The 24501-nt window shown below is 50.0% G+C and overlaps 2 protein-coding genes across 2 annotated transcripts; one reads left to right on the forward strand and one right to left on the reverse strand.

The window, feature by feature from the left end:
- Positions 1-730: 730 nt before the first annotated feature.
- FBXO2 (F-box protein 2) lies at positions 731-8641 on the reverse strand. The gene is made up of 6 exons (XM_075906640.2): positions 8532-8641; positions 6529-6804; positions 4268-4394; positions 4088-4183; positions 3527-3662; positions 731-3124 (listed from the first exon to the last, which is right to left on the reverse strand). The coding sequence occupies exons 2-6, from the start codon at positions 6776-6778 to the stop codon at positions 2990-2992; spliced, it is 744 nt and encodes a 247-aa protein (XP_075762755.1). The 5' UTR covers positions 6779-6804; positions 8532-8641; the 3' UTR covers positions 731-2989.
- Positions 8642-12098: 3457 nt separating this feature from the next.
- Positions 12099-21608, forward strand: LOC102457268 (F-box only protein 44-like). The gene is made up of 6 exons (XM_075906639.2): positions 12099-12318; positions 14343-14613; positions 14942-15068; positions 16203-16298; positions 16853-16994; positions 19929-21608. Exons 2-6 carry the CDS (start codon positions 14355-14357, stop codon positions 20073-20075), a joined length of 771 nt encoding a protein of 256 aa, XP_075762754.2. The 5' UTR covers positions 12099-12318; positions 14343-14354; the 3' UTR covers positions 20076-21608.
- The last annotated feature ends 2893 nt before the right edge of the window (positions 21609-24501 follow it).

The raw sequence follows: 24501 nt of genomic DNA on the forward strand, positions 1-24501 counted from the left end.
TGGAGCCCACTGCTGTCTCTGTCCAGTCCCATTCCAGGCCCATGTGTCTTCCCAGGGGACAGGCAGCTGACCAGGAGCTGAATATTAACTGGTGCCCTGTTGAGTAGCTGTGAGAACCCATGTGACATGAGTGCAGTAGAGAAGGGCCCAGAGACCCTACCCAGCAAGCAGGCAGTTCCCACTGGGCTTCAGGCAGAGTACCAGGGCAGAGTTGTAAAGCAACGGAGGGGACTCGAGGCCCTACAGGGAGCTCCTGGGAGCCAGGTGGAGAGAGGTCTTTGACTCTGAGCAGGCAGAGCCTCACCCCCTGTTCAGAAGGGGGCCAGCTCACAGCCCAAGATGTGCCCTTTGCACAAATTGTGTCTCTTGGAGCTTAGCGCCCAAGGTGCGGGGAGGGGACGTGCTGGTGAGAAGCTCTTGTGGGTGCCACACCGGCTCCTGTGCTCTCCAGCTCCCCGGGGATGATGCCTGCAAGGGGAGCCCAGATTTACCTCAGCCACTTTGTGCGTTTGATTGGTGGGGCTGCAGCACTTGGTCTGTAGCGCAGGGGCAATGGGTCCCTTCGCCTAGGCACAGCCTGCTCCTTAAGAGGATGGGTATAGCTGAGGTGTTGGCATATGCACTTCCAGGGTGTGTGGGGGGGGGGAGGGGGTGTAACACTGAGAAAAGTAACACAGGAGGAAAGTATGAGCCTGGAGACACAGGCAGACACACACGCTTGTATGCACAGTACTTTTATTGATGGTCTTCATCCAGAGAGAGCCTGTGACTTGGAATGCAAGAGGGCCCATCCAGTTGCAGAGAGCCCGCCAGAAGGCCGGGCACACCAGGTGGACCAGGCACACAGAAGCGCTTGCCCGGAGCTTCATTTGTAATGAAAGAGAGGCTGGGCTCAAGCCATTTTTTTTACCTTCTTAACTGATGTGGCAAGCCCAGAAGGCGCCAGAACACTGCTCTGGCCTTTTGCAAAAGAAATGCGAGCCTGTGGCATTGGGCAATGGCACACTTTGATGCTAAGGAGTTGAATTGGAGGCACTTCCCCAACAGCCCAAGCAAAGAGAACAGAGGGACAGACAGACTCTCTCTCTAGACACTAGCCCGCCTAAGGGAAGGAGTCCCTCTTCCACTAGGACTGATTTGCGGGGGAGGTTAGCCTTGGCTCAGCTAAGCATAGTCAGTGCTATGGGCATAGTCAAGAGGCAGTGGCAAGAGGCACAAGGTGGGAGTATTTCCATAAGAGTTACCTTGCATGTGCATTAGAGGTGGATCTGTGGTTTCCAGAAGTCCTGTTTAAACAGGCAGGTATCATCTGTGAGCAGGTGCTGCTGAGTAGCAGTTCTCTAGGCTTGGGGAGTGTGATTAGCAAGGGGCTAGTTACAGGCCCTGGGTGCAGATGAGAGGCTGCAATGGGTTCTTTGGCTTTCTGGATTGCCTGGCTTTCCCTTCCACCTGTTATCTCTAGTGGGCTGTGTAGGATCCTGGACTACACCCCACAAAAGCAATTCCTGGGAGCTTCCATCCCAAGAAATGATGTAGGTGTCAGGATTGGGAGTGCAGGAGAAAGTCCACGAGAGACGGAGAGGGATGGGGAGCAGGCTAGCATGGAAAGGGGAGTGAGCAAAGTGGAGAGATGGAAGGGAACAAGAGGAGATGGACGTGGGGCAGAGCAATGCACTGCTCTTGGGGGGGGAGGGCGTAATCAACTGAAGGGCTGATTTGCAGAGGATGTGAATCTGTTATAGCGCTTCCTCCCTCCTCACCCCCAGAAGCCTTGGGTTTATAGCTCAAGCAGGAGCTGTTTGCACCTTTAGCTCTGGAGGTCCTTGGTGCATCAGCTGAGCTGGCGGCTTTCATGTATATATGTTCTTCCCTGGTCCATGAGGTACAGCACACAGTGGAGGTTGGAGAAGAGGGCCAGTGTTCCCCAGGGATGAGGCAGCAGATGCTCTTTAGAGGTTTTCTATAAGACCCTCCCCTGTCTACACAAAAACAAAGCCTGGCCCCATGAGGTCAGGATTAACCCAGGCTCAACAGAGGAGTTGCCCCAGGAGTGAAGACTGACAGTCTAGAGACGTCCCTTGGGGCAGGTGGAGCTAGTTCCAGTCTCTGTGTCTGTCTCTCTCTCTACCTCTCTGGACCATCTGGATTTATTTCCAGCTGTTCTGCCTTGGCCCAGGCCCGGGTCCCTCTGCACACGTTGGCTTTTACTAGCTGAGATGCTTCATGTTTAGTAAAACTAGAAAGGCTCCAGGGCAGATTCCAGTTTAACCTTTTTTTTTTTTAATGTTCCCTTCCCGGGCTCAACCAAAGATGAAAGGCACCCTGCTCTCCCTACAGCTTAGCATTATTATTCATAATAAAGAAACCAGCCACACAGCATAGCAAACTTTAATTAGCCCTGTCCCCAAGAGATAGGCAACTGTTACTGCAGCTGGGGAGAGAAGCTAAGTGATTTGCCCGAGGCCACAGAGGGAGCTCAGTGGCAGAGCAGGCTGTGTTGAGACCATAGGGCCATGCATCTCAATGTGGATTGTCTCTGACTCTGGTAAGTGGCATTGTGAGTCACTATTCAGTGCAACTGATGGGGAGGAAGGTTTAAGGTCTGAGGTGCCCAAAGTAGAGATAAGGTCCTGAAATCATTTATTGCCAGCTCGTTTGCCCCCCCCCCCCCCACTCTGAGTCTTGCCTGGGCACTGTTCCAGAGCAACGCTGTACCTGGCTGGAAGGGCATCAGGCTAGTGGGTGAGGGGAGAGAACTGAGGTTTTTTAAAGCTTTCTAAGGGTTGGTGCATTAATGGAAGCAAAACCTGCTACTCCGAGTCCCTGCAGAGAGAGCAAGCAAGAGAGACACACTCTCTCAATGCGGTAAGTGATATACTCTGGAACTCCTGGAAGCAGCACCATGCAGAAACCATTCCAAGCCCATGGAGGATGCCAGGGGCTAGCTGCGGTGAATGGGACCCGGTCTGGCTTGAGGGCCATGGCCTGGCTAGGGCTCCACCATCACGCTGCTGTTGGTCACACGGACCCCGTACCATCCTTTCCAGAATAGCGTGTCCTGGCCGCCGTGTTCAAAGCGCACAAAGCGAGCCCCGGGACCGTAGTCGGAGAAGGTGTGGGAAATCTGAGGGGACAGAAAGAGACAAGCCACCCCTGAATCTCCCCTACATGAGGCGCTGAACCCCACCCGGCTGCATGGGGTCACGGGCCACAGGGACGCTGAACTCCCTCAGGGTCTTCGGGCCCCAGTGTTGCACTCATGTTGTCACTTCCCTCTCCCGCATCCACTCCCAGCCTTGTGAGAAAGCCAAGACATTTGTGCTCCATAGTCCTAGCTGCACAAGAGGAAAGAGACGTGATCCCAGGATAGATACCCCCCTCCCAGTCTTCACCCCATCCTGCTCCTTCTGCAAATAAGAAAGCTCCAAGCTTGTCCAGGGGGCCCCTTCCCAGCCGGATTCACGTGCAGGCCCAGGGCATGCACCTCCCTGTCCCATCTCCCTGGCTTTGTCCCGCTGTGGCTCACCTCGGTCCAGTCAGCGTCGCTGTTCTGCGGAATGGCGATGGTGTCGCTCTTGTACTCTGCCAGGACGTCCTCGTGCTCTGACAGCAGCTTCACGTGCAGCTGGTAGAGGCAGCCGGCGTCGCTGCGCCCTGCATACCTGCAAAGAGACCCAAGCTGCCAGCCCCACCATCGCTGGCCCCGCGACCACTCTGTAAATAGCCCCGGTGCTGAGAAACGTGCAGCTGTGCTCACGCTCGACACCATGTGCTGCAAGTTGAGACGGGGCAAGCCACATCCATAAAGCAAAGCCCAGATTGCAGTGTGCGTGGGCCGCTCTCCCACTGCTGCCAGCAGCGGGCAGCGTTAGTGCAGACCCAGGAGTGGAGTTCTCACCAGTGTGTTCACAAGTGGTGTGGCTCGCTGGCTTGCCCCATTGCTATCTAAGCAATGGTGGGAAATACGGGTCAAAGAAGCCCAGTGTAGACACAGCTCCTGCCTCTCCTCAACACTCTCTCTCTCTCTGCTTCTCTTGGCCCTTCCCCCACCCTGCCTGCCAGCCCAGCACAACACCCCTCCACTTACCAGTCCTTTGCCACAATTTTAGGCTGCGTTGTGTCCATCAACTCCTCCCAGTAACCTTCCGCCCTGAGGTCAATGACCTGAGACTTGCGGCACCACCTGGAAGATGAGAGGTTACTGGGTGAGAACGGCCCTCGTAGGCCTGTGTGGACTAGAACCCAGCCCGAGAAAGGACAGCCCTACTCGTAGGAGGTGACGAAGTATGTGTGGACTCCATCGCTGGGAAATTCTTTTCCGAAGTCTCCTGGCAGCTCCTCAATTTTCCAGCCATCGCCTCCGTTCTCCACTTCCTCCCAGTGCTCTAAAGTCTCTGCAGGTGGCAGAACAAGAGAGACGCTTTGGGTGATACAGTCCCAGGGCTTCAAGCATCTTTCACCTTCCTAGGTGAGAATGTCTACTAGATCCCGGCAGGGAATTCAACTTGAGTTGTGCTTGACTCCGCAAGTGAGCCCATTGACTTCAATGGGACTGGCTGCAGCATAAGGTACTGCTTGGTACAGCTATTGCAATCTGGCCCTCGATTCTCAGCACCAACACTCGCATCATTGTCAGAGCAACCTCCCTTCAGTTCAGAACCCTGCCCAGCATGAGCGGTAGGTGAAGGCCCAGCTGGGAAAGGCAAACTGAAGCCCTGCACCTTCCCCCCCAATACCTTACCCCATCAACAACTCCCCCTCCCCCAGCAAAGCCTCCTTCAACCCCAGCTGAGGGCCGGAGCTGCTGCCTGGCCCCAACCCTCTCTGGCTCCTGGAGAGCTGCATGGCACGGGCCCATCCCCTCCTGAGCAACTGGGCAGTGTAGGCAGTTTTGGGAAGGCAATGCCTTCCCTTGTCTGCATTACCTACTGCCCATGGTGTCCAGCATTTCAGACTGGTCTGGGTACCTATCACAACAGTTTAAGTACAGGGCTGAGGTTAAATGGCTGTGACTGGGTGTGTGGACCAGGCTTTTGAGAGATGTTTTATGGGCCAAATTCAAACCAAACATGTAAGTTTGGTAAAAACAAACTTTTACAAACCCCACAATTGATTGCAAGGGTTCCATGAACATTTAAACAAGTCCAAGTCCTATTTGTGCTGTATTTCAGCACTCCCAGTGCTGCAAAATAGGGCCGGCGCAGGAGAGGATCTGTTTCCTTCTCTGGGCTGAAATGAAATGCACAGAGCTAGCATTTGGCATCAGTGGGGACAAGCTCATTAGATTTGTAAAATCTTTTCTAAAGTGTTACTGAGAGACAGAAATATTTTAAAAGTTGGAGCCAGTATTCCTTGTGTAAGGCCGCCAGTTGGCTAATAGCCAGTAGCCAAGACTGCAGAGCAGACTCACTAGTCTCTCTATGGATATGTCTAGACTACATGGTTTTTTCGGAAAAAAAAACCCTGCCCTTTTTTAGAAAAAACTTCACTTGTATCCACACCGCAATTGCGTTCTTTCAAAATTAAATTGAAAGAACACAGGGTTTTTTTCGACATTGGTAAACCTCAAATTCTGAGGAAGAATGCCTTTTTCAAAAGAGCTCTTTCGAAAAATGGTGTGTATGGATGCAGAACAGGGACATTGTTCAAAAAAAGAGGCAGTCAAAAAAAGCACAGGTGCCCTGGTGGCCATTCTGTGAATAGCAATCAGAGCTATCTTTCGAGAGAGCATCCAGGCAGTATGGATGCTCTCTTTTGAAAAAGCAGATTGCTTTTTCGATCTGGTTTTGAGGTGTGGATGCTGTCTTTCGAAAGAACCTTTTTGAGTCAAGAGCTCTTTGGAAAGAAGCTTGCAGTCTAGACGTTCCCTAAATGTGGTCTCCGTGACACTAGATGGGATAGGAGGTATGTGGGTTACACTTGCTTAGCCTTGTTTTCAACCCTCCTCTAATGTGGTCAGAAGATTACAATGTCCCTTGTAATCTTTTCCATCTATATGTGGATTTTTCCATCCATGTGTGGAATAAATTTTTATGTGCACCAAGGCGCATGTGAATGTGCATCACCAGTTGAAACCAAATCTTAACTCTGGGCTCTCTGCTAATGACCAGGGCAGAATTTGAATCTCTCCTGAATACCTGCCCAAATGCCCAGTTTACAGGGAACACTGCCTGCCACTCTTCCTTTTGGCCTGAGCATTTTCAGAATGTTACTAGAATGTTGGAAGGAAATTGGCTCACCCATTGGGGAGTGAGGCAGCTAGAAACAATATGATCCAGGGGTCTGGAAACAGGAACCAGGAGCTCTTGAGTGCTCAGCTCTGCCACAAGCTCACTATTTGGGCTTGAGCAGATCATTTAAAAGCAGATTTTCAAACACGCATCGCCTATGTTCCCCTTTGTAATATTCTCCTCCCCCCCCTTTTTTTTAAGACCCCAATGCTGGCCAAATACTTTCATAATCCGCCCCCGTAGAGACCCTTTGAACCCAACCCTGTATCAATTGATGGTATCAAATTCAGCCGCCCACCTTCACCGCATGGGTTCTTGATTAAATTCCTCTTCCGTTTACTCAGGAAGTAGAACGTTTGCCAGTCCTTGGCCTCCTCCTCAGGCTCTGCCTCAGTGAACCCATCCTGCTGGCACTTCAGGAACCAGATTGCTGCTCCATCCACAAGGTTCTTCCACTGGCCGCAGACCAGGCGGCACACCAGCACCAGCTCCACTGCGGGGATGGAGGCCAGGATCTGGATCAGGACAGCTTCAGGGAGCGATTCCATCCTCTGGCCAGGTTGGGCGGAGCTTTCTGAGAACAAGGGGAGAGGATTTACACCCCCTGAGCAGGTCCATAGCGCTGGTGTCCCACCTCTGGCAGTAGCCAATGCTTACAGCTTCAGAGGTAGGAGGGAGAAAAAGACAACGCAGCCTATGTTGCACCAGGCTGTTGGGCAGCAGTGTCAAGGGGGAATGAGTTTCTCCCAAACCCAAGGCCTCCTGACCCCTGAGCACCACGTACCCTGAAGCATGAGAGTAGATTGTTCCTACAACATGTTATTACAAAACTGCAAGAACTTTCTTATTTAAGCCTCTGGCTTCCTGCAGCAGCGAAGTGATAGACAGACAACTAAAATGTAGTAGCCCAAGAATAAAGCTTGTGAGTACTTGAGGTTGGGCATTTTCATTAGGCAGCCTCGGGGTCTGTCCTTGGGAATTCTGGTGCCTTACACAGCCGGAGCACCTGCACCCCCCATCCCGCCCAGCGTCTCTGCAAGGGGTGTTGCACTCAGGAGCTATGGGGAGCAGGAATAGTGCTGGTGGGGAAGCAGGCAGGAAGGGGGGCAGTGCAGCCTGACAGATCTGTGGGGTGGGAAGCAGAACAGGGGCCAGGGGATTGGGACACCGGGACTGGGAGGCGAAGCAGAAGGCAAGGGGCCAGCAAGTCAGAAGTGTCCCTTAGCACTCGGCCTACTTCAGTGTGTGGACTCAGAAACCTTCCGTGTCATGGAGCCCATCCCTCCAGGCCCAGCCTGTGGCCCCAGCTGTGAGGGAGCAACCAGAGATGCGTGTGCAGATTCCAAACCACGTCATTAAGAAGAGAGGCAGCATGACGGTGCTTTTATCCCATCTGACTTCCGCTGCTGGGAACCTGCTAAGGCTGCAGCAAGACGCAGTCTGGAGGGGACCTGGCCAGACTCCCCAGGAGAAATCATAGAGCCTTGCACTAGAAGAAAGCTATTTGGTCCATCTCCAGAATGTTACCAGGAGCAAATGGAGCCACATGGGCAAAATAGCTTTGAAATGCCATTGGGAGAAACCTTGGCAGCATTAACAGTTGGCCACCGGCACAAAGTGCTGCGTCACTTGAGCAGGGCAGGATGCAGAATTGCTGTTGGTATCCTGAGTCGGGTCTCTCCCATCTGCACTGCACTGGCATCAGATGGCAAGAGCCATGCAAAATTCCACAGCTCTGCGGGGTGGGATTAGCATCCTCCCACCCAGCCATGCCATAAGCTCAGTGTTTGATAGGAAGGAGATCCTGGGCGGGTGGAACAGGCCAGACTTAGATCTTGCTGGCTCCAGTCCCTGCTGCACCCACCTCGACAAGCTCACCGGGTCTCTGAACTAGCTAGACCCATCAGTTCTCCTTTTTCACATCTTTGCCTGAGTCTCTGCCCCAGTCCTGCTTTCACTTCCTCCCCCACCCTTTCAGAAGCATCTCCCTTTAGTTTGCAGTCATCTGAACAACTTCAGATTCCAGCTTTTCCCCCATGTGGGGGCCCACCCTGATATCCTCCACTACGTGCCCTGCCCTTCCCAACCCTTTTCTACGCCCTGTCCTCTTGTCGGCAGTAGCCTTGAAGAAGCACAGAGTGCAGGGAGTGCTGCAGGGTCACAGCACCCGTCCTAACAATGCCAGTAACATACCAAGGAGGCTGCAGCCCAACCAGAGGCTGCTCTGCAAAGGGCCTGCCTTTCTAGCAACCTCCCAGCCCTGCCAGGAAAGAGGAACAGGAGATGCTGAGAAGCTCCTACCTCAGCTGCTGCTCCTGAGACGGCTGCACGGTTCTGGCTTGGTCTGTCGCAGGCAAGTAACTGATGCTCTAATAGAGCAGTGCCAGCATAGTGCAGGGAGAATGAGTTCCCCTCTTAAAGGGACAGCGCATCACCTGCTGCAGTCCATGAGGCTCTCGTGTATTGGCTCTTGCGGCTGGTTAGAGTTGCTGAGGGGTCTATGCATGAGACTGGGAGCCAGCCAGGTACTCCTGATTTCTCATTCAGGCTCTGTGTGAGCTTGGGCAAGTCACTTGCTCCTCTCTACCTCTGCCTCCTCACCAGTGGGAGGGGTGTGTGTTTACAGTCACCTCTCTCCCCTGGTGTTGGGAGGATTAATATTGCCTTTGCCACCCCATACTCCCTCCAGCACTAGGAACCTGTGTCTGTTTCATGCAAGAGCTCAGGACAAGGGGAGACCAAACTGCACGTTAATAGGAGGGACCAACCAGTAGTGCAGAGCTTACGCCAGCTGTATCCCATCTCTACCCGATGCTCTGCTTTACACCTCTGGGTGCCGTGGTAGCTTTGGAGGGGCTTGCCCACTTTGAGCATTGGGTGAGGGGTGCCCAGCAGCTGTGAGATGCAGGTCTTGAGTGCCACACTGATGAGGGTGGTATAAACAGTTAGATAGACAGGAGGAGGACCCCCTTAGACTCCCCAGGGACAGAGAGAAATCCCAGCAGCTGGGGCCAGAAATGCCAGTGGGATGGCTGGAATATAGGCCAATGCCACCTTCCATATCCAGCTAGTAGGGAATGGGAGAGGCTAAGACCAGACAATTCATCCCCACCGACTAGAATGTCTTGGATTAACAATGATCTGTGCAAGTGAATTAAATCTCTAAGTGCAACTGACATTCCTTTCCCGAATCCGCCCTCTAATTTATTGTCATCTTCTACGTCGGTTTTGGGGCTCTCATCATTCCGCTGGAAGATCTGCATGACTATGACTCAGTTCCCTTCTCTATCTCTAACCATAGCTGCTCCTCCTCCTACTGTCTCACGCCCTTCTCTCCTCCCAGCTGCAGGCAGGCAGCTGCGTGTTCAAAAGCAGCCTCTAATTTGTGAGCAGTGTCACTTTTTTGGATGCCCAACTTGAAACATTTTGGACCTGATTTTCAGACAGATCAGGTTCCTGCTGCAGCCCCTGTGGGGTTCATGCAGCCTGCAGCTGCTCAGTAGCTCTGGGTGCAGGAGACCTACTCATCATGTGCACAGAGTTATTAGTGTGCATAAGTGCTTGGAAGACTAGAGCCTCTTGGTTCATGGTCCGAGTAGAGTTAAGTGCAAAAAGGGAATGAGCCACATAATTCTAGCTGTTATGTATGCAGGGCTCAAATGTGCTGGGTGCTTCACAAAGTCAGTGACGAGTGACAATAAATAGCAACAGGGACACAGGATGGACAGAGTTTACAGTAAGAGGCTGTCATGGACAGCTCCTAGGCCACTAGTATTTGATTGGTTTGGGGTTACCAATGGTGAAAAGTAAACTAGGTTTGTAAAATTATTTTTCTTCTAATCATCCAAATGTGATTAGCAACTAAGGAGAGGAAATAGGTTTGTTTATAACAGTGTTGTTTGGGGTTTTTTTGTTTTAAACATCCCTTTGTTTTCCTTTATCTAATTATAATCATGTTTATTGTCACAAAAATGATTCTCTCTTGCTAATTTCCTCTACTTGTTTATTCTTTTGCCTCTTATAACTTTTATTTCCTCCCTGTTTGTTAAATATAGTACAAGTTGTGTTATCCAGCTCTTTAATATCTGGAAAACTTGGTTAACCAGCATTCCTCCTTTAGTGAACTGGAAAAATTCCCATAGCCATCCGGTATCATTTTTCAACATTTTCCAATGCTTGTGGAAATCAGGTTTGTAAAGTTTGTTTGGGCCATGCTTCTGCATATAATACTGTTATCGGATATGATCTAACTCAGTGTTTCTCAACCAGTGGTACGAGTACACGTAGGGATACTCGAGAGAAGTCTGGGGGGACGTACGTCAATACAACTGAAATTTGGAGAAAACTGAATTTTTATTTTAAGTTTTACAGGGCTTTATTATTTTTGTACATTTTACACACCAAAATTTGCCCAGCTACGATTTAGTTGTTTAAACAAATGTTTTGCAATGGTAGAAAAAAATTGTGTGTGTCTGAAAACTGTAGGTACTGGGGGTATTTATAATTTTTTTAAAGGGGTACTTTATAAAAAAAAGTGTTGCAAAACACTGATCTAACCCATCTTGCAACTATAGCTAGCGTATGGTGAAAAAATGCATGAACCATCAGGGTAACACTCAAGTAACCAGCACCTTTGATTAATCAGCAACGCCCCATTCCCCACGAATGCTGGATAACAAAGCTTGCGCTGTCAATTTTGCTTGAAACAAGCCAGTTGCTGTAACAAGAGTCAGAGCCTACAGCTCACAGAAGCTGTGGGTAAAATGAAGGCTGCAGACTCTGGCTGTCCACCCATCTGGGACCTGGTCTACAATCAGAGTGGTTTCCATCATGGCATAGTTATGCTGGCAAAGCACTCCTAGGCTATGTCTACACTCCTGGCTTCTTGCGTGAGTAATATGCAAATGAGGCTAAGTGTGGAATATCGCTGAGCCTCATTTGCATACCTAATGAGCCACCATTTTTTTCAGAAGAGGCTCTTGTGCAAGAAGGAGCTGTCTACACTGCCTCTTCTTGCGCAAAAAAGCCCCTCTTGCGCAATGCCGTTCCTGGAAAGTAATAGGTGTAACGTCATTGCGCAAGAGGGTTTTTCTTGCGCAAGAAGGGGCAGTGTAAACAGCTCCTTCTTGCACAAGAGCCTCTTCTGAAAAAAATGGTGGCTCATTAGGTATGCAAATGAGGCTCAGCGATATTCCACGCTTAGCCTCATTTGCATATTACTCGCGCAAGAAGCCGCGAGTGTAGACATAGCCCTAGGCTATGTCTAGACTGGCATGATTTTCTGGAAATGCTTTTAACGGAAAACTTTTCCATTAAAAGCATTTTTGGAAAAGCACGTCTAGATTGGCAGGACGCTTTTCCGCAAAAGCACTTTTTGCGGAAAAGCATCCGTGGCCAATCTAGACGCGCTTTTCTGCAAAAAAGCCCCGATCGCCATTTTCGCCATCGGAGCTTTTTTGCGGAAAACAAATCTCTGCTGTCTACACTGGCCCTTTTGCGCAAACGTTTTTCGGAAAAAGACTTTTGCCTGAACGGGAGCAGCACAGTATTTCCCCAAAACACTGACAATCTTACATGAGATCGTCAGTGCTTTTGCGGAAATTCAAGCGGCCAGTGTAGACAGCTGGCACGTTATTCCGGAAAAAGGGGCCAGTCTAGACACAGCCCTAGTGTGGACACAGCCTACACGGGTTGGACTGCTCTGCTCCAGCACCCTTGGGACAGGTCCAGTCCGGAACGCGGGGATTTGCCGAACCAGGGGAGGTCTCTGCCGGACGGTCCGTGCTGCCCCAGGCTGAGGCTCCACTGCAGGGGCTCGCGCTGCCACCAGCCTCGCTGCTTCCGCTGGGCAGGGGCGGGGCCGCGCATGCGCCCTCTCCCAACCAGGGCACAATTACCGAGTCTGCCTGGGGCGCCGGAATGGAACGGACCGGCCCCACCTCGGCGCTGTGCAGCGGGGCTGCCCGGGGGAGGCGGCTCCGCGCTGGGCCCCGTGACAAGCGGCGCCGCCCGGGCGGGTTTCACTTTCCCTTCCCCGGCGCGAGGCCGGGCCCTGAGCGGCGCAGGCGGGAAGCGGGTCTCCGGGCGGGTAAGGGCGCGGGAAGGGGGGGGGGCTCTCGGCTGGAAGCGGCCCGGGCAGCCTCCCCTGCCGGGCGGGTCGCGGCTGCCGCCGGAGCTGGGCTGGGGCCCCGCTGCCCCCGAGTCCGTCCCGCGGGAGGCCGGGATCCCTGGTGGGACGAGGCGGGGGGGGGGGCGTGGCGGGGCAGGCGGGGGCCCGTAGGGGAGGCACCGCTGTGGGGACAAAAGCCCTGGCACCCCGGGGTGCTGCTGAGCCCCTGGCGCTGGCTGGCTGGCAGCACCCTCCCGGGGAAGCCTTGGCCAGGGCTGCCACCTTGGGAATGCAAAGAACCAGCAACTTCTCCCCTTGCCCCCAGGCAGGCCTGGCACAACTCCAACCAGGCTACTTCACCCCCCCACCCTCCCACAGCAACCCAGAGCAGCGATGGGCAACTTACTAGCTGCACGTGGCCCATGGGGGCTTGAGACATTTCGTGTACTGTTGTCCATGCACAAGGTTGCCAGATTCTGCTGGTTTCCGTCTACACTGTTTTTTCCTGCTGGTGTTACTAAAGAGACACGCACGTACAGCGAGGTGCGTGCTGGTTGCACACAATGTTGGCTGCCATGCACTGCCTGTGATTCCTATCAAAGTGCTGCTGTGGTTCTTTTGGCACATCCTGCAAATGTTAGGTATGCAAGTGTAGTGAGCAAAACTACCCTATCCTGGGAGACCGTCTTGATCACGACAACCATGCAATTCACTGAGATGGAGGAGAGCCTGCTCACTAGCCTAGGTTGCCCATTGCTGATTTAAGAAGCCAATACACTTCTAGATAACAACTTGTCTCCTCATGACTCAAACCCTCTTTGGGCACTTGTGTGTTAGTGGGCAGGGAGCTGCTGTATTTCCAGCTGTTTTGATGGAATTTTTGGACTTGGATTGGGAACACAGCGGTATTTTCAGCTGGCTGCAGAAACGAATAATGTTAAGTCTCTTCCCCAAAAACTTAAAAAGTGAATGGTCCTGTAGCACCTTAGAGACTAACCAAAAATACAGATAGTATCATGGCACAACAAAAGCTCATGATACTAACTATATTTTTGGTTAGCGTCTAAGGTACTACAGGACCATTTGTTGGTTTTTAAAGTTTTTTTTTTTTTTTAGTTACAGACTAAAACGGCTACCCCTCTGACATCATTAGCTATCTCAGTGTGTTGTGAGAATAATGCAAATCTGTAGATCCATGTAAAAAAATAATAATGGCTGCCTGATTTTTTTTTTTTTTTTTTACAATTGGCAAATCCATTTAAAAGAAAACAGCCAGTCTGGTCATATACTGGCTAAGTGGTAACCACTCTAGGAAGTCTAGGGTCCATGCATGTGTAGATGGGGTGCAGGATCTTTTGGCCTGGGCTGGGACATGCAAGGAATTGGGGAGATAATCAGGATTCCTAGCATAGGAAACAGCAAAGTGAACCTGTTTGACTGGAGGATGTGGGTGCATCTCACATTGCCTATTGACTGACACCTGCATATCCCTGCCCTGTGAGGTGGGGTTAGCAAGTCCCAGGAGGGTGTAGGCAGAGGCATTTCAACAAAGTTTTCCGCACAGAGCTGCAAATCTCACCAGAGAGATGTCTAGACACATCTTGGGATCAGCTAGGCTATGTCAACCTGCAGCTGGCCAAAACAAACTGGAAACCAAATGTAGCTGGAGCCATGTTTGAATGGTGTTTAGATTCTGCTTCAGCACAGGGTTTGAAGCCCAGCACCTCAGGGTCAGCTATTCAGAAGTATGTAGGAGCCTTAAGATGCATCTAGATGCCTAAGAGCATTTTCAGAATCATGTCAGTAGGTTAGGTGCTTGCTCCCCATAGGGACTCCCACATCCCACTAAACCCTATATGCATCTTTAGACACCTAAATGTCTGGCTAACTCCCTTTCCTTCTTCCACAATTCAATGGGAGACCTTCTTTGCTCAGTGTGTGTCCCTCTCCTTATCTGTGCTGAATGTGCTGAGTGTGATGATTCTCTCTGGCCTGCGTTACAGGCTGCTGGGAAGATGACGAACATCAATGACCTGCCTGAAGATCTCCTGCTAGAACTCCTTTCCCTGGTCCCCGCCCGGCAGCTGATCTGTAACTGCCGGCTCGTCTGTGTCCTGTGGCGTGACATGATCGATATACCTACTCTGTGGAAACGCAAGTGCCAGCGGGAGGGCTTTAATCATCAGAAGTGGAACAGGACTATCTCGGACTGGAAGATCTTCTACTTCCTCTGCAGCCTGGAGAAAAACTTACTCAAAAATCCTTGCGCTGAAGGTTCACTCCTTTTTATTGGAAAGTACGGTGGGAGGGGAATTCCTTAGCAGCTATGAGGATGGTCAGTTTCATAGCCCAGCCCAAGGCCTGATTTCTTGGGCCTTGCCTACCCTGTGAATTATTGGCCCTGGTTACAGCCGTGTGAGTCTGTCTGCTGATATAATTGTGCTGGTGCAACCACTAGCATAGGCAAGTAAACCTGCACTCAGGAAATTTGAGGTGAGGGCTGTAAATGTCAGGCTGTAATCGCCCTTCTCTCCTTTTTGGCGATTAACCCTCTGTCTGCAGTTTGAGTAGCCTCACAGTCCTCTTTACAATCCCTTCCTAGAGAGCTTTCAGTTCTGGAAACTGGACTCCAATGAGGGAGACGAATGGAAGGTTGAGGACCTGCCTGGGAATCATGGGAGACACTTTCCCAGCCAGCAAGTGCACAAGTACTTTGTCACCTCGTATGGGTAAGAATCAGATTCTCATGCTTGGAAGCTGGGCCTGGAGGGAAGAGGGCAAACTGGCTGGCTGGGAGTGCACCAGACTTAAGGCAGGTGGGTGGAGCTTGGTCCAGGAAGAGCAAGCGGAACAAATAACTTAATTATGGTACTTTGTGGAGATACAGAGGGAGCATCCTTCTCTGCCTTCATGAGGCATTCTGCCAGCCAGGCAAATTCTCTGAAGCGCACTCAATGGCTACAAAACCCAGGAGAACTTTTTAGTGCAGATGGAAGCTCCTCACAGCTTGGGTTCTTGTTTCTTTTCTAATAGCAGCAATGGTCATACAGGTTAACGGCTACGTCTCCACTGGCGGCGGCTTGCGCAAGAACTCTTTTGCGGAAGAGTTCTTGTGCAAAAAAATCTTCCATAAGAGCGCATCCACACTGCCATGTGCTTTTGCACAAGAGCATCCATGGCAGTGTGGACGGTCTCCTGCGCAAGAAGGCCTCTGATGGCCATTTTAACCAGTGGGACTTCTTGCACAAGAAATTCATATTGCCTGTCTACACTGCCCTCTTGTGCATGAGCTCTTGCGCAAAAGGGCTTATTTCTCACAGGGGGAGGAATAACTCTTCTGGAAGAAGCCCTGTTTTACAACGCTATACCGTACATTTACTTGTGCAAGAATGCTCGTGCAGTGTAGACAGCAGGCAAGCTTTTCCGCAAGAACGGCTGTTCTTGTGCAAGAAGCTGCCAGTGAGAACATAGCCATTATGTAAAGGGTTGGTAAATGGGTTATAACGTAGACAGCTTTCCTCAGTCATTTGCCAGTAAGATTGAATGGTGTTTCCAAACGTGTGGGATAATCGGATTCAAGTTCTCGGTGTGTGTCTGGTTCCAGTAACCCACAATAAAAGGCAGTTGAGTAGGGGTCAAAGGCGAGTATTAGCTGCTGTTGAGTGGGTAGCACATCTGCTGCTGCATCCCTGAACCATGTGCTGTCTGGTCTACCATGTCTGGCACAGTACCTGGTGTTACTAATCTGGGGTGAGTTTGGGCTTTAACTTAAAGGGAACCACTAAACTTCATTGGAGAGATGAGGAAATAGACTCAAAACCAAGTTGTATGTGAAGCTGAAAACGTACGTGATTTGTTCCCAGGTCGTGTCTGAAGTCTCAGCTCATTAACCTAAAGGAAGCGGGTTACTGGGATCAGCTGATGGATGAAGTACGGCCTGATATTACAGTCAGGGATTGGTGAGTGTGTGCGTTAAAAACTAAACTGTCTGCATATGCTATGATGTCTGGATTTCAGCTGGGATTACGTCAGTGGAACTCTTTGACTCTTAGCCTCCTGGGACTGTAATGATTTAATAAAGAACTAGTTAGGCTTGGGTCCTATTCCTAGTCTGGAAGGGATCATGATCGAGTGTTAACTCAGAGCCAAGATTCTGGAAATCTACTCCCAGCTCTGTCACTGGCTCACACAATGTCTGTGCCTCAGTTTCCCCTCCAAAGGCTGACAATACTGCCATCTGAACAGTTCTTTGAGGTTCTCTAAAGACAAATACTAGTTAATAGTAACGTCACCTTTTGGGTTACTGTAACACTGGGGACACCATTAGTGATATGGAGGGCTGGATTTCCTATCCCATGGGCAGGATTTCCGAGCCCCTGTATAAAAGGACTAGTCCTTGCCATGCCAAAAGCAGGGAGGGCTTGTCTCTAGCAATGGACATCCCCAGAAGAGTGACTGCCCTGTGGCAGGTGTGTGTATCTTCCCAGTGCCTGACCTCTCGCTGTCTCTCCAGGTATGCTGCCAGGTTTGACTGTGGGTGCCGTTACAAACTCTGCGTGCGGCTGCTCTCTGCAGAAAACATTGTCCTTCATGAGTTCCGTCCGCAACCAGTGGTCATGAAGCAATGGAGTGAGATTGATGTACAGTGGAGAGAGGTGAGGAATCCAGGGAGCAGCTGTGCTGGCAGCAGCTTTTGGAAATCATGAGTGGTGTGGAGAGGGCTGATAAAGAAAAGTTATTTATTAGTTCCCATAATAGAAGAACTAGAGGACACCAAATGAAATTAATGGGTAGCAGGTTTAAAACTAATAAAAGGAAGTTCTTCTTCACACAGCGTGTTGTCAACCTGTGGAACTCCTTGCCAGAGGAGGCTGTGAAGGCTAGGACTATAACAGAGTTTAAAGAGAAGCTGGATAAATTCATGGAGGTTAGGTCCATAAAAGGCTATTAGCCAGGGGATAAAATGGTGTCCTTGGCTTCTGTTTGTCAGAGGCTGGAGAGGGATGGCAGGAGACAAATCGCTTGATCATTGTCTTCGGTCCACCCTCTCTGGGGCATCTGGTGCTGGCCACTGTCGGTAGACAGGATACTGGGCAAGATGGACCTTTGGTCTGACCCAGAACGGCCGTTCTTATGTTCTTAGACCAGTGCTGTAGTTTTAACATGTGACTTTCATGTGAACAATAGCTGGATAACAGTGGGTCTCGCTTCCCCAACACATCTTCTCTCTTTGGGCATGCAGCTCTAATGTTATTCTTTAGTGGCCCTGGAGAAGCACAGCAGTGGGAGAGGGAGCTGGGTTCAGTAGAGGTTGCAGATGCTCAGCACTTGCTATAGTTGTTGAAATGTGGAGGGTTGAAATAAATGCAGATATTGAAATAAATATTAAACTGGTGCAAGACATTGTGTAGATATTATTTTGGTTTGTTTTAAACCTCTTCCAAATCTAACTAAGCAGAGAAACCATTCTTAAACCAGAGAAAGAGCTCACCAGCAAAACTGGGCACCTCAGGTTATATTGAAACAGCTTTCTTGTGTAGATAAATCTTACATTCAGAGGACACTGGCCTGAAATCAGGGTAATACCCAGTGTAGACAATGCCATTGTCATTGGAAACATTTGTATTTTATTTTTTAAACAAATGTCCTGACCTGTTGCTTTAATGAAATATTTTGTTTGTTTGGGTTGCAAGAAGATTTAAAGCAGAAGATTTAAAAATCCAAATATTTTCTGATAAGCCTGCCACTATCGGAATCTAGTTTAACAATAAGCATATTGCTACCTCTGGCACCAAATCACTTATCAAATATGAATGAAAAGCTTTGAAAATTAATCTTTTCCCCCCTCTGCTGTAACATTTTTTGTTTTCTATGCTTCCATCAGTGTTACTGAGAATCCGTTTCACTTTTGCACCAGGGAACTGTTGGTTAAGATAACAACCAGCTTTTGTGCTGACATTTCCAAATCCTTCCTGGGCAAACTCCTATTAGCATTTTGTCAAAACAATTTTGTAAAGAAAAGCCAAGCTGAGTCAGATATCATTAGCCTGTCCTCTTTGGTGCGTCTTTAACTTTGTGTCTGAATTCCCTGCATCCTTTAAGGTCTGGATTGCTCCTCTTTCCTGGAAGTATTTTAAAATACCTGTTGTGGGCCTCGGTGTTACTTAATATGGGAGAGGCAGCAGCCAGAGGAGTCATTGATACACAGCAACAGCAGCTGGCCCAGTATGAGAAGGGAAGCTGGGAAGGGGAGGTGACTCGTTAGAAATAGAAGGGAAATTTGACTGGTGACTGATAAAGGTGACCTGAAAAGGAATAAGAGATTGGGTGAGTGCTTTGTAGGACTTAGAGCTGAAGCAGTCAGGTGTGTGTGTTTCTCTGCTTGCTTTTTTTTTTCTTCCCAATTTAGGCAGTGCAGGAAGATTGGTTTTCCTGGCAGAATAGTAGGGAGAGACGGAGGTCATAGAAGAAGCAGTGTCAGTGTCATGGCAGCATTCAGCTTATTGAGTAGAGCAGTTTGCAGCCGCTGGGATACTTGAATCCTGGAGCTGTTGCTGGAGGACACTTGGTACACAGCCACACAGGCACTCGGCTGGTACAACAGTCCAGGCAGAGAGGCTTATGTCACTCAAGCTGCTGTAACTTCACTGGCTGGAGTTCAAAGTTGTGTTGGCAGAACTCAAGCTTTGTGTGTAGACACGTGTGCGTGGCTGTGCTGTTAGAAGCCAGGTTTTGCTAGGAAATCATCATCATTTGTTGTTGCATCAGTGCCTAAAAGCCTGAAACAAGGACCAGGACCATTATGCGCGATGCAAACTCAGAACAAAAAAGACAGGCTTTGCCCCCTGAGCAGACAATCTAGCATAAAACAGACAACAGAAGAAAACAAACAGGCAGCACAAGGAAAACACTAGCAGCCTACACCTAGTAGTAAAGACCAAGTCTTGATGATCTAATGGAAGATGGGTCAAAATCCCTGCAACTGGTTTGAAAACACCAAGTAATGATTCTTCACCAGCAGTAGCACCATAGATGCGGAAGCTACTGACTTAGCAAAGGGTTTCATCTTTCCCTGTGCACTGGGTGGCTAAATGCACCATGCCTGTCTAAGCAACAGTATCCAGTGCTGCCATGAGCTGAAGGAGGGAGAACTTTGAGATACTAGTACCTAACTATAGATACCAAGGAGGCTTCCAGGATAGACAAGGCTGGATTTTAATGTGAATCTTTATTTTAACCTTTTCAGGCCTTCAGTATAAAATAGCACAAGCCTCTGTCTCTTTTCGCCTCCCCACTCAGAGAGAGTATTCATGAGCTAACTTTTTTACAAGGCCATCGCTTTCCCACAGGGATGCCTGCTAAAACTCCTCCCCTTACCCGCCTCTGCCCGCCTTGTGCTAAAAATAGCCTGCTTGGGCTGTAATCCAGGCTCTGAGAGCCACCCTCCTGCTGGGCTGACCTGCCTCTGAGACTCCTTGCCTTGGGTTGCTGTTGGGTTTTTGCAGTGAAACCGTGCTCTTAGTCACAGGACAGGGGCGGAGTTTATCAGTCAAAGTGAAAAATTTCTCTCTCCCTTTCTTACCCCTCAGATCTCTCACACTTTCCAGAACTACAAGGCTGGAGTTCGTTACATCTTCTTCCAACACGGCGGAGGAGACACTCAGGGCTGGGCAGGATGGTATGGGTGCAGAGTGACCAACAGCAGCATCACCATTGAGCCAGGGACGTCCGCGTAGAGGTTCCATGGGGAAGACTCAGTCTCTGGAACCAAAGGTCGCTCGTCGCCCTTCAGTTAATCTGGGTGAATTCTGCCAGTTCAGACTTTGTTTGGTATCAGATTTGGTTTGCTTGGTTGTTTTTTTCCTGCTGTCCCCAGCCTCTCTTGTGACTGTGTTTCCGTACTCTGGCAGACATCTGACAAGTGAGCTCTCGGGAGTGGCAGCCAGCCTCCTACAAGCACTGCCCTCTGAAATGGCTCTTCTTCCTTATGCTTTCTTTGCCAGGCCAAGCTGCAGAGTTTCTCCCCCAGGGCGGGGAGTGTGCCCCAGGGCTAAGGAATCTGCCTCTTCTAAAGTACATGGGCTTGGCTGTAGCACAAGGAGCCGAATGTCAGAAATGGGGGCCCCTGCAGCACTTTAAAGGAGACCTTCAAAAGGGTGGAGATTAGGAAGTGAGGATTGTGCCTGTGGGTTTCTGTAGAACAGCTGAGAGATGTATAAACCTAGTGAGCTTGGGAGGATGTAACAGGGGGTTCTAACTCAGCATCCTGTCACTCTGCCCCCCCATTCATGCTAATTGAGCTGGAATTGAAAGACAGGCTGTTGGCAGAGGAGGCCAGTTATTGGAGTAAGGGAAAGCTAAGGGGCTTGGTTCATAGAAGTATCTCCAGCAGTGAGAGCTGCTATCAGCTGAAAGGAAGGAAGAGGGGGATCCCGGAGGAAGGCAGAAGTAGGCAGGACTGGCTAATGTCACTACTATTGTGCCCTGACCCAGAAGCAAAGGGCGATGCTACTGACTCACTGCAAACCTCAGGGGTGGTGAAGGAGAGCTGGAGTGGGTGTGGTTTGCGGTTAAGGGCTGCAGGGACTCACCAGGGACCACTTTGGGGCAGGGACTTTTGTTGTTTTACCTGCTTTAGGGTCAGGATTTTCAGGTCCTTTGAGAGCAGCATTTTGCTTGGACATAAATGTTGCTTCTCTCCCCTAAGTTTGGGTGTAGGGCTGTTGTGAACCTTTCGAGAGCTTGGTTAATTGTCCGTGGTTTCCGTTGTTAGAGACGTGAACAAGTTCTCAATGGTCTGAATTAAACTGCTTTCTTGGAATCACTAGTCAAACATATGGGTTCTCCAGGCACCTATAGAAGCTTCCCTGGAAAATAAAGGGAGACTCCAAATTGTAGCATGTAAAGCAAGTGACAAAAAAGTTGCCAGGCCTCCTTTATATGCTGAAAACAAAACCACCTCCTCAAGCCCATGTCACCGCTCCCCCCTTCCTACAGTGTGAAAAAAATCTCACTCTGATTTCAACCCTGGGTGTCTTGGATAGCTACGGATTGACTAAATGTAGCGGGGCTGATGGAACCAGGCTGTAGCTTTTCCTGTACACTAGGGCCTCACTGCTTTAGTGTGTGGCTAAAAAGAAGGGTCCTGGAGCATCCTAGCACCAAGGAAAGGAAGTGGGGCAGAGAGGAGTGAGTTTTCTTTGCACCTGAAGTGCTTGTGCTACTGGCTGGCTAACAGGAATCAATAAAGTGAAATTAGGAAATATGCATATTGCTAGTCTATTTCTTTAGTCTCTTTCGTCTGACAATTCTGCTCTGACACTAGGAGTAGGGCATCAGGCGATTCCACGGTGCCCATCTCGCTGACTGGTCATCAAGGGAGCTCAGTGAGTAAAAGGTATTTCTTTGTCAGCCTTACCCCCACTCACTGCTCTTCCCTTTTCTACCCTCACCAATACTACAAGTTTTTGCAGTCCCTCCCCCCGAGGCCTGGTTTTGATAAAGGGTGTTGTGTAGACTTTATTGGGAACAGTGTTAGTGAGTGTTTGTAACAGCAGGGGGAGTTTTACCATATAAATTATTAACTGCATGTGCTATTTAAAAAACCCCTCCCTCAAACAACTCTTGTAGGAGCTCAGACAAGGAACAGATGCCTCAGCTTGCAGAGTAATAGCACTGCACCTCACAGAGGATCTGGAGGGGGCAGAGCTGAGTCAGGAGATGGGCCTATGCTACAAGGACAATGCCCTTGTTTATTGTTTCCTCCACAGGATGGAGAGGAGACCCTTCCTAGAGAGGCAGGAGGGTGGTGCTGTATTACCTTTGCCATGGGAACTGCCTCTTCTTGAGTGAATCCTGAGTGCTGGGTCTCCAAAATATTGCATGTTGTCTGAGTGTGGCATAGGGAGGCCCAGCATCTTGTGTGTACAGCGCTAGTTTCCTAGGGATCGATAGGATGTGAGGGTAACATCTTTCTTCCCATAGAAATGTATGTGCACAGGGGATATTGGATTCCACAGGAATCTGGGAGTTCTCCACCCCCTCCTGAAAACTTTCCCATGGAACCATGTGGTCATCGCTTGTGTCTAACACTGAAAACAAAGAGAGAGCAAGTCCACTGGGTGCAGTGGTGCCAGTTACCCTTGGTGACAGAGTGAAATGGTGCTCTGACCAGTACAGTCCCTGTACCTCTACTGCTCAGGGGGAGGCTGTGTTTGCAAAGATTCAGGCTACCGCCTCGCTGGTAAAACTCGCTCAGTATTTATTGATAACTACAGATCACTCACAGGGGACACACATTGTATGTCAGGACCCCCTCATCCCTGCTGTAAGTCCAGCGATTTCAGCGAAGTCACAGCAGGAACAAAGTTGGCCCCCAATCTCAGGCTTCCAGCACAACAAACCCATCTTATCCAGCTGGATGCTCAGAGGTAAGAAAAATGGTTATTGACATACAAGTATCAATGTACAATTGAGCTGCCCTATTAATGCTTAAATTGGGCTCATAAAAACAAAATGAGAAGTCCTGATTCCCACCTGCAGCTTGTATTACACCCCCCCTCCTGCTTTGTATCTGAGGATTTGCTAAAACACTCCACACACAAACCCACACCAAACAGCCTGCTCACATGTAGGAGTCAGTTCTATATAAAGCGAGCAGTAAGGGCACTTTAAACTCATAGTCACGTGGCCCTCAGTAGCTGCTCGAGGGACATTGTCACTGGAGCCAGCTGAAAAAGCACCTGTTCACTAGGTAAGTTGCATCCCAGTAGACACCTGATTCCTCTGGATGATCTAAGCCTTGGACAAGGCTGAAGATGATTAGAAGAGTCAGCATCAGGTACCTTTGTGGGCTCTTTATTCTACATAGAGCTGCATCTAGAAGAGAATAACAAAAAGGGATTAAGAAAGGAACCATGCAGGCTAACCGATCTAGGTGTGTGTAGTATCTTCTGCAGTATTGGTTTAATTCCGTTAGGAGAACTGTACTGTAGAGGGAGGAAATCAGACTTAATCAGCTGGGTTTTCACCACAGTTAGCACCTGTGATCAGAGTCCATTTCAGGAGATGGGGTAAGCTGGTGCTATAAGGCAGCAACAAAGAGCTAAGGATTCAGTCCAGGGATTTATTTTTGCTCTAGGTCCACACCTTCAAGGAGCCCAGTTCCAAGGGGAGTCTTGGGCGCATTGTTAGGAGGTGCTCGGTCCCTCACAATCAGACTATTAGTGGGCAGGGGTTGCAGTAAAACACAAAGCATTCACAGACTGGAGCTACAGCCCAGCTTTCCAGCAGCTGGCTGTGCCATAGGCTCATCTCTGACAGCAGGGTCATTGTTCTGTGGCTTGTTCATTGGCCACTTCAGCCCTCGTAGACTGACTGACTCCCTGCTTACTGGTGATGGGATAATAGGGCCAGTGCATCCTGCCACAAAAGGGCTTCATACTTTGGATGAGGAAGGTCCCACCCTCCCATGCTTGCCTGGGCTCAGTGCACAGTGACTCCTGGGTCAGCAGCTCCGGCTGGGGTAAGATGATTCACAGCAGTGGTAAGCCAATGCCCTGCAGGTGACAGATTCCCTTCACCCTGGGGAGTATGAATAGACTGAAGTAGTGCTCATGCCAGGCTGGGCCTGCACTCTGCTCACCTTTAAGATGTCCGAGGTCATGGTCTTCAGGGGGATTAGCCGGGGGTCATGCATGTGCACGTCCTGCTCATCTGCCAGGATCCATGGGAAGTCCTGGAGCAGGAATAAAACAGGGAGAATGAGCTGCAGAGAGCACCCTCCCTTTCTGCCATCCTAAGAGTGCTTGAAATGGGAGCAGTGTTGGCTGGAGGTGGCAAGGATCCACTGCTGCCCCATCCTTTGGTCTTCTGCACCCCACTAGTGCTCCTGTCCTGCCCCCCTGTCTTGTCATTGGGTCCATGAGAAGAGGAGTTAGGAGGGACTGGGGGCGGACGGGGGGACCTGAGGCTGTGAGAGGGATAACAGATTGGAGAGGGGAAGGACCAGAGGCGAAGCGTGTGTCTGAGCAGAGGGACATGCGGCCTTGCTGCTGATGTGCTGGGGAGGTAACTGGGAGCCCACAGCTTCAAAATGGTTTATAGAGGAAAGCCTCAGGGACAATCCCCACCACGCCCATCCCTCAGCTAGTTTAACAGTGG

The sequence above is a fragment of the Pelodiscus sinensis genome, chromosome 24 (genome assembly GCF_052426305.1).
Source record: "Pelodiscus sinensis isolate ZL-2025 chromosome 24, ASM5242630v1, whole genome shotgun sequence".
NCBI lineage: Eukaryota > Metazoa > Chordata > Testudines > Trionychidae > Pelodiscus > Pelodiscus sinensis.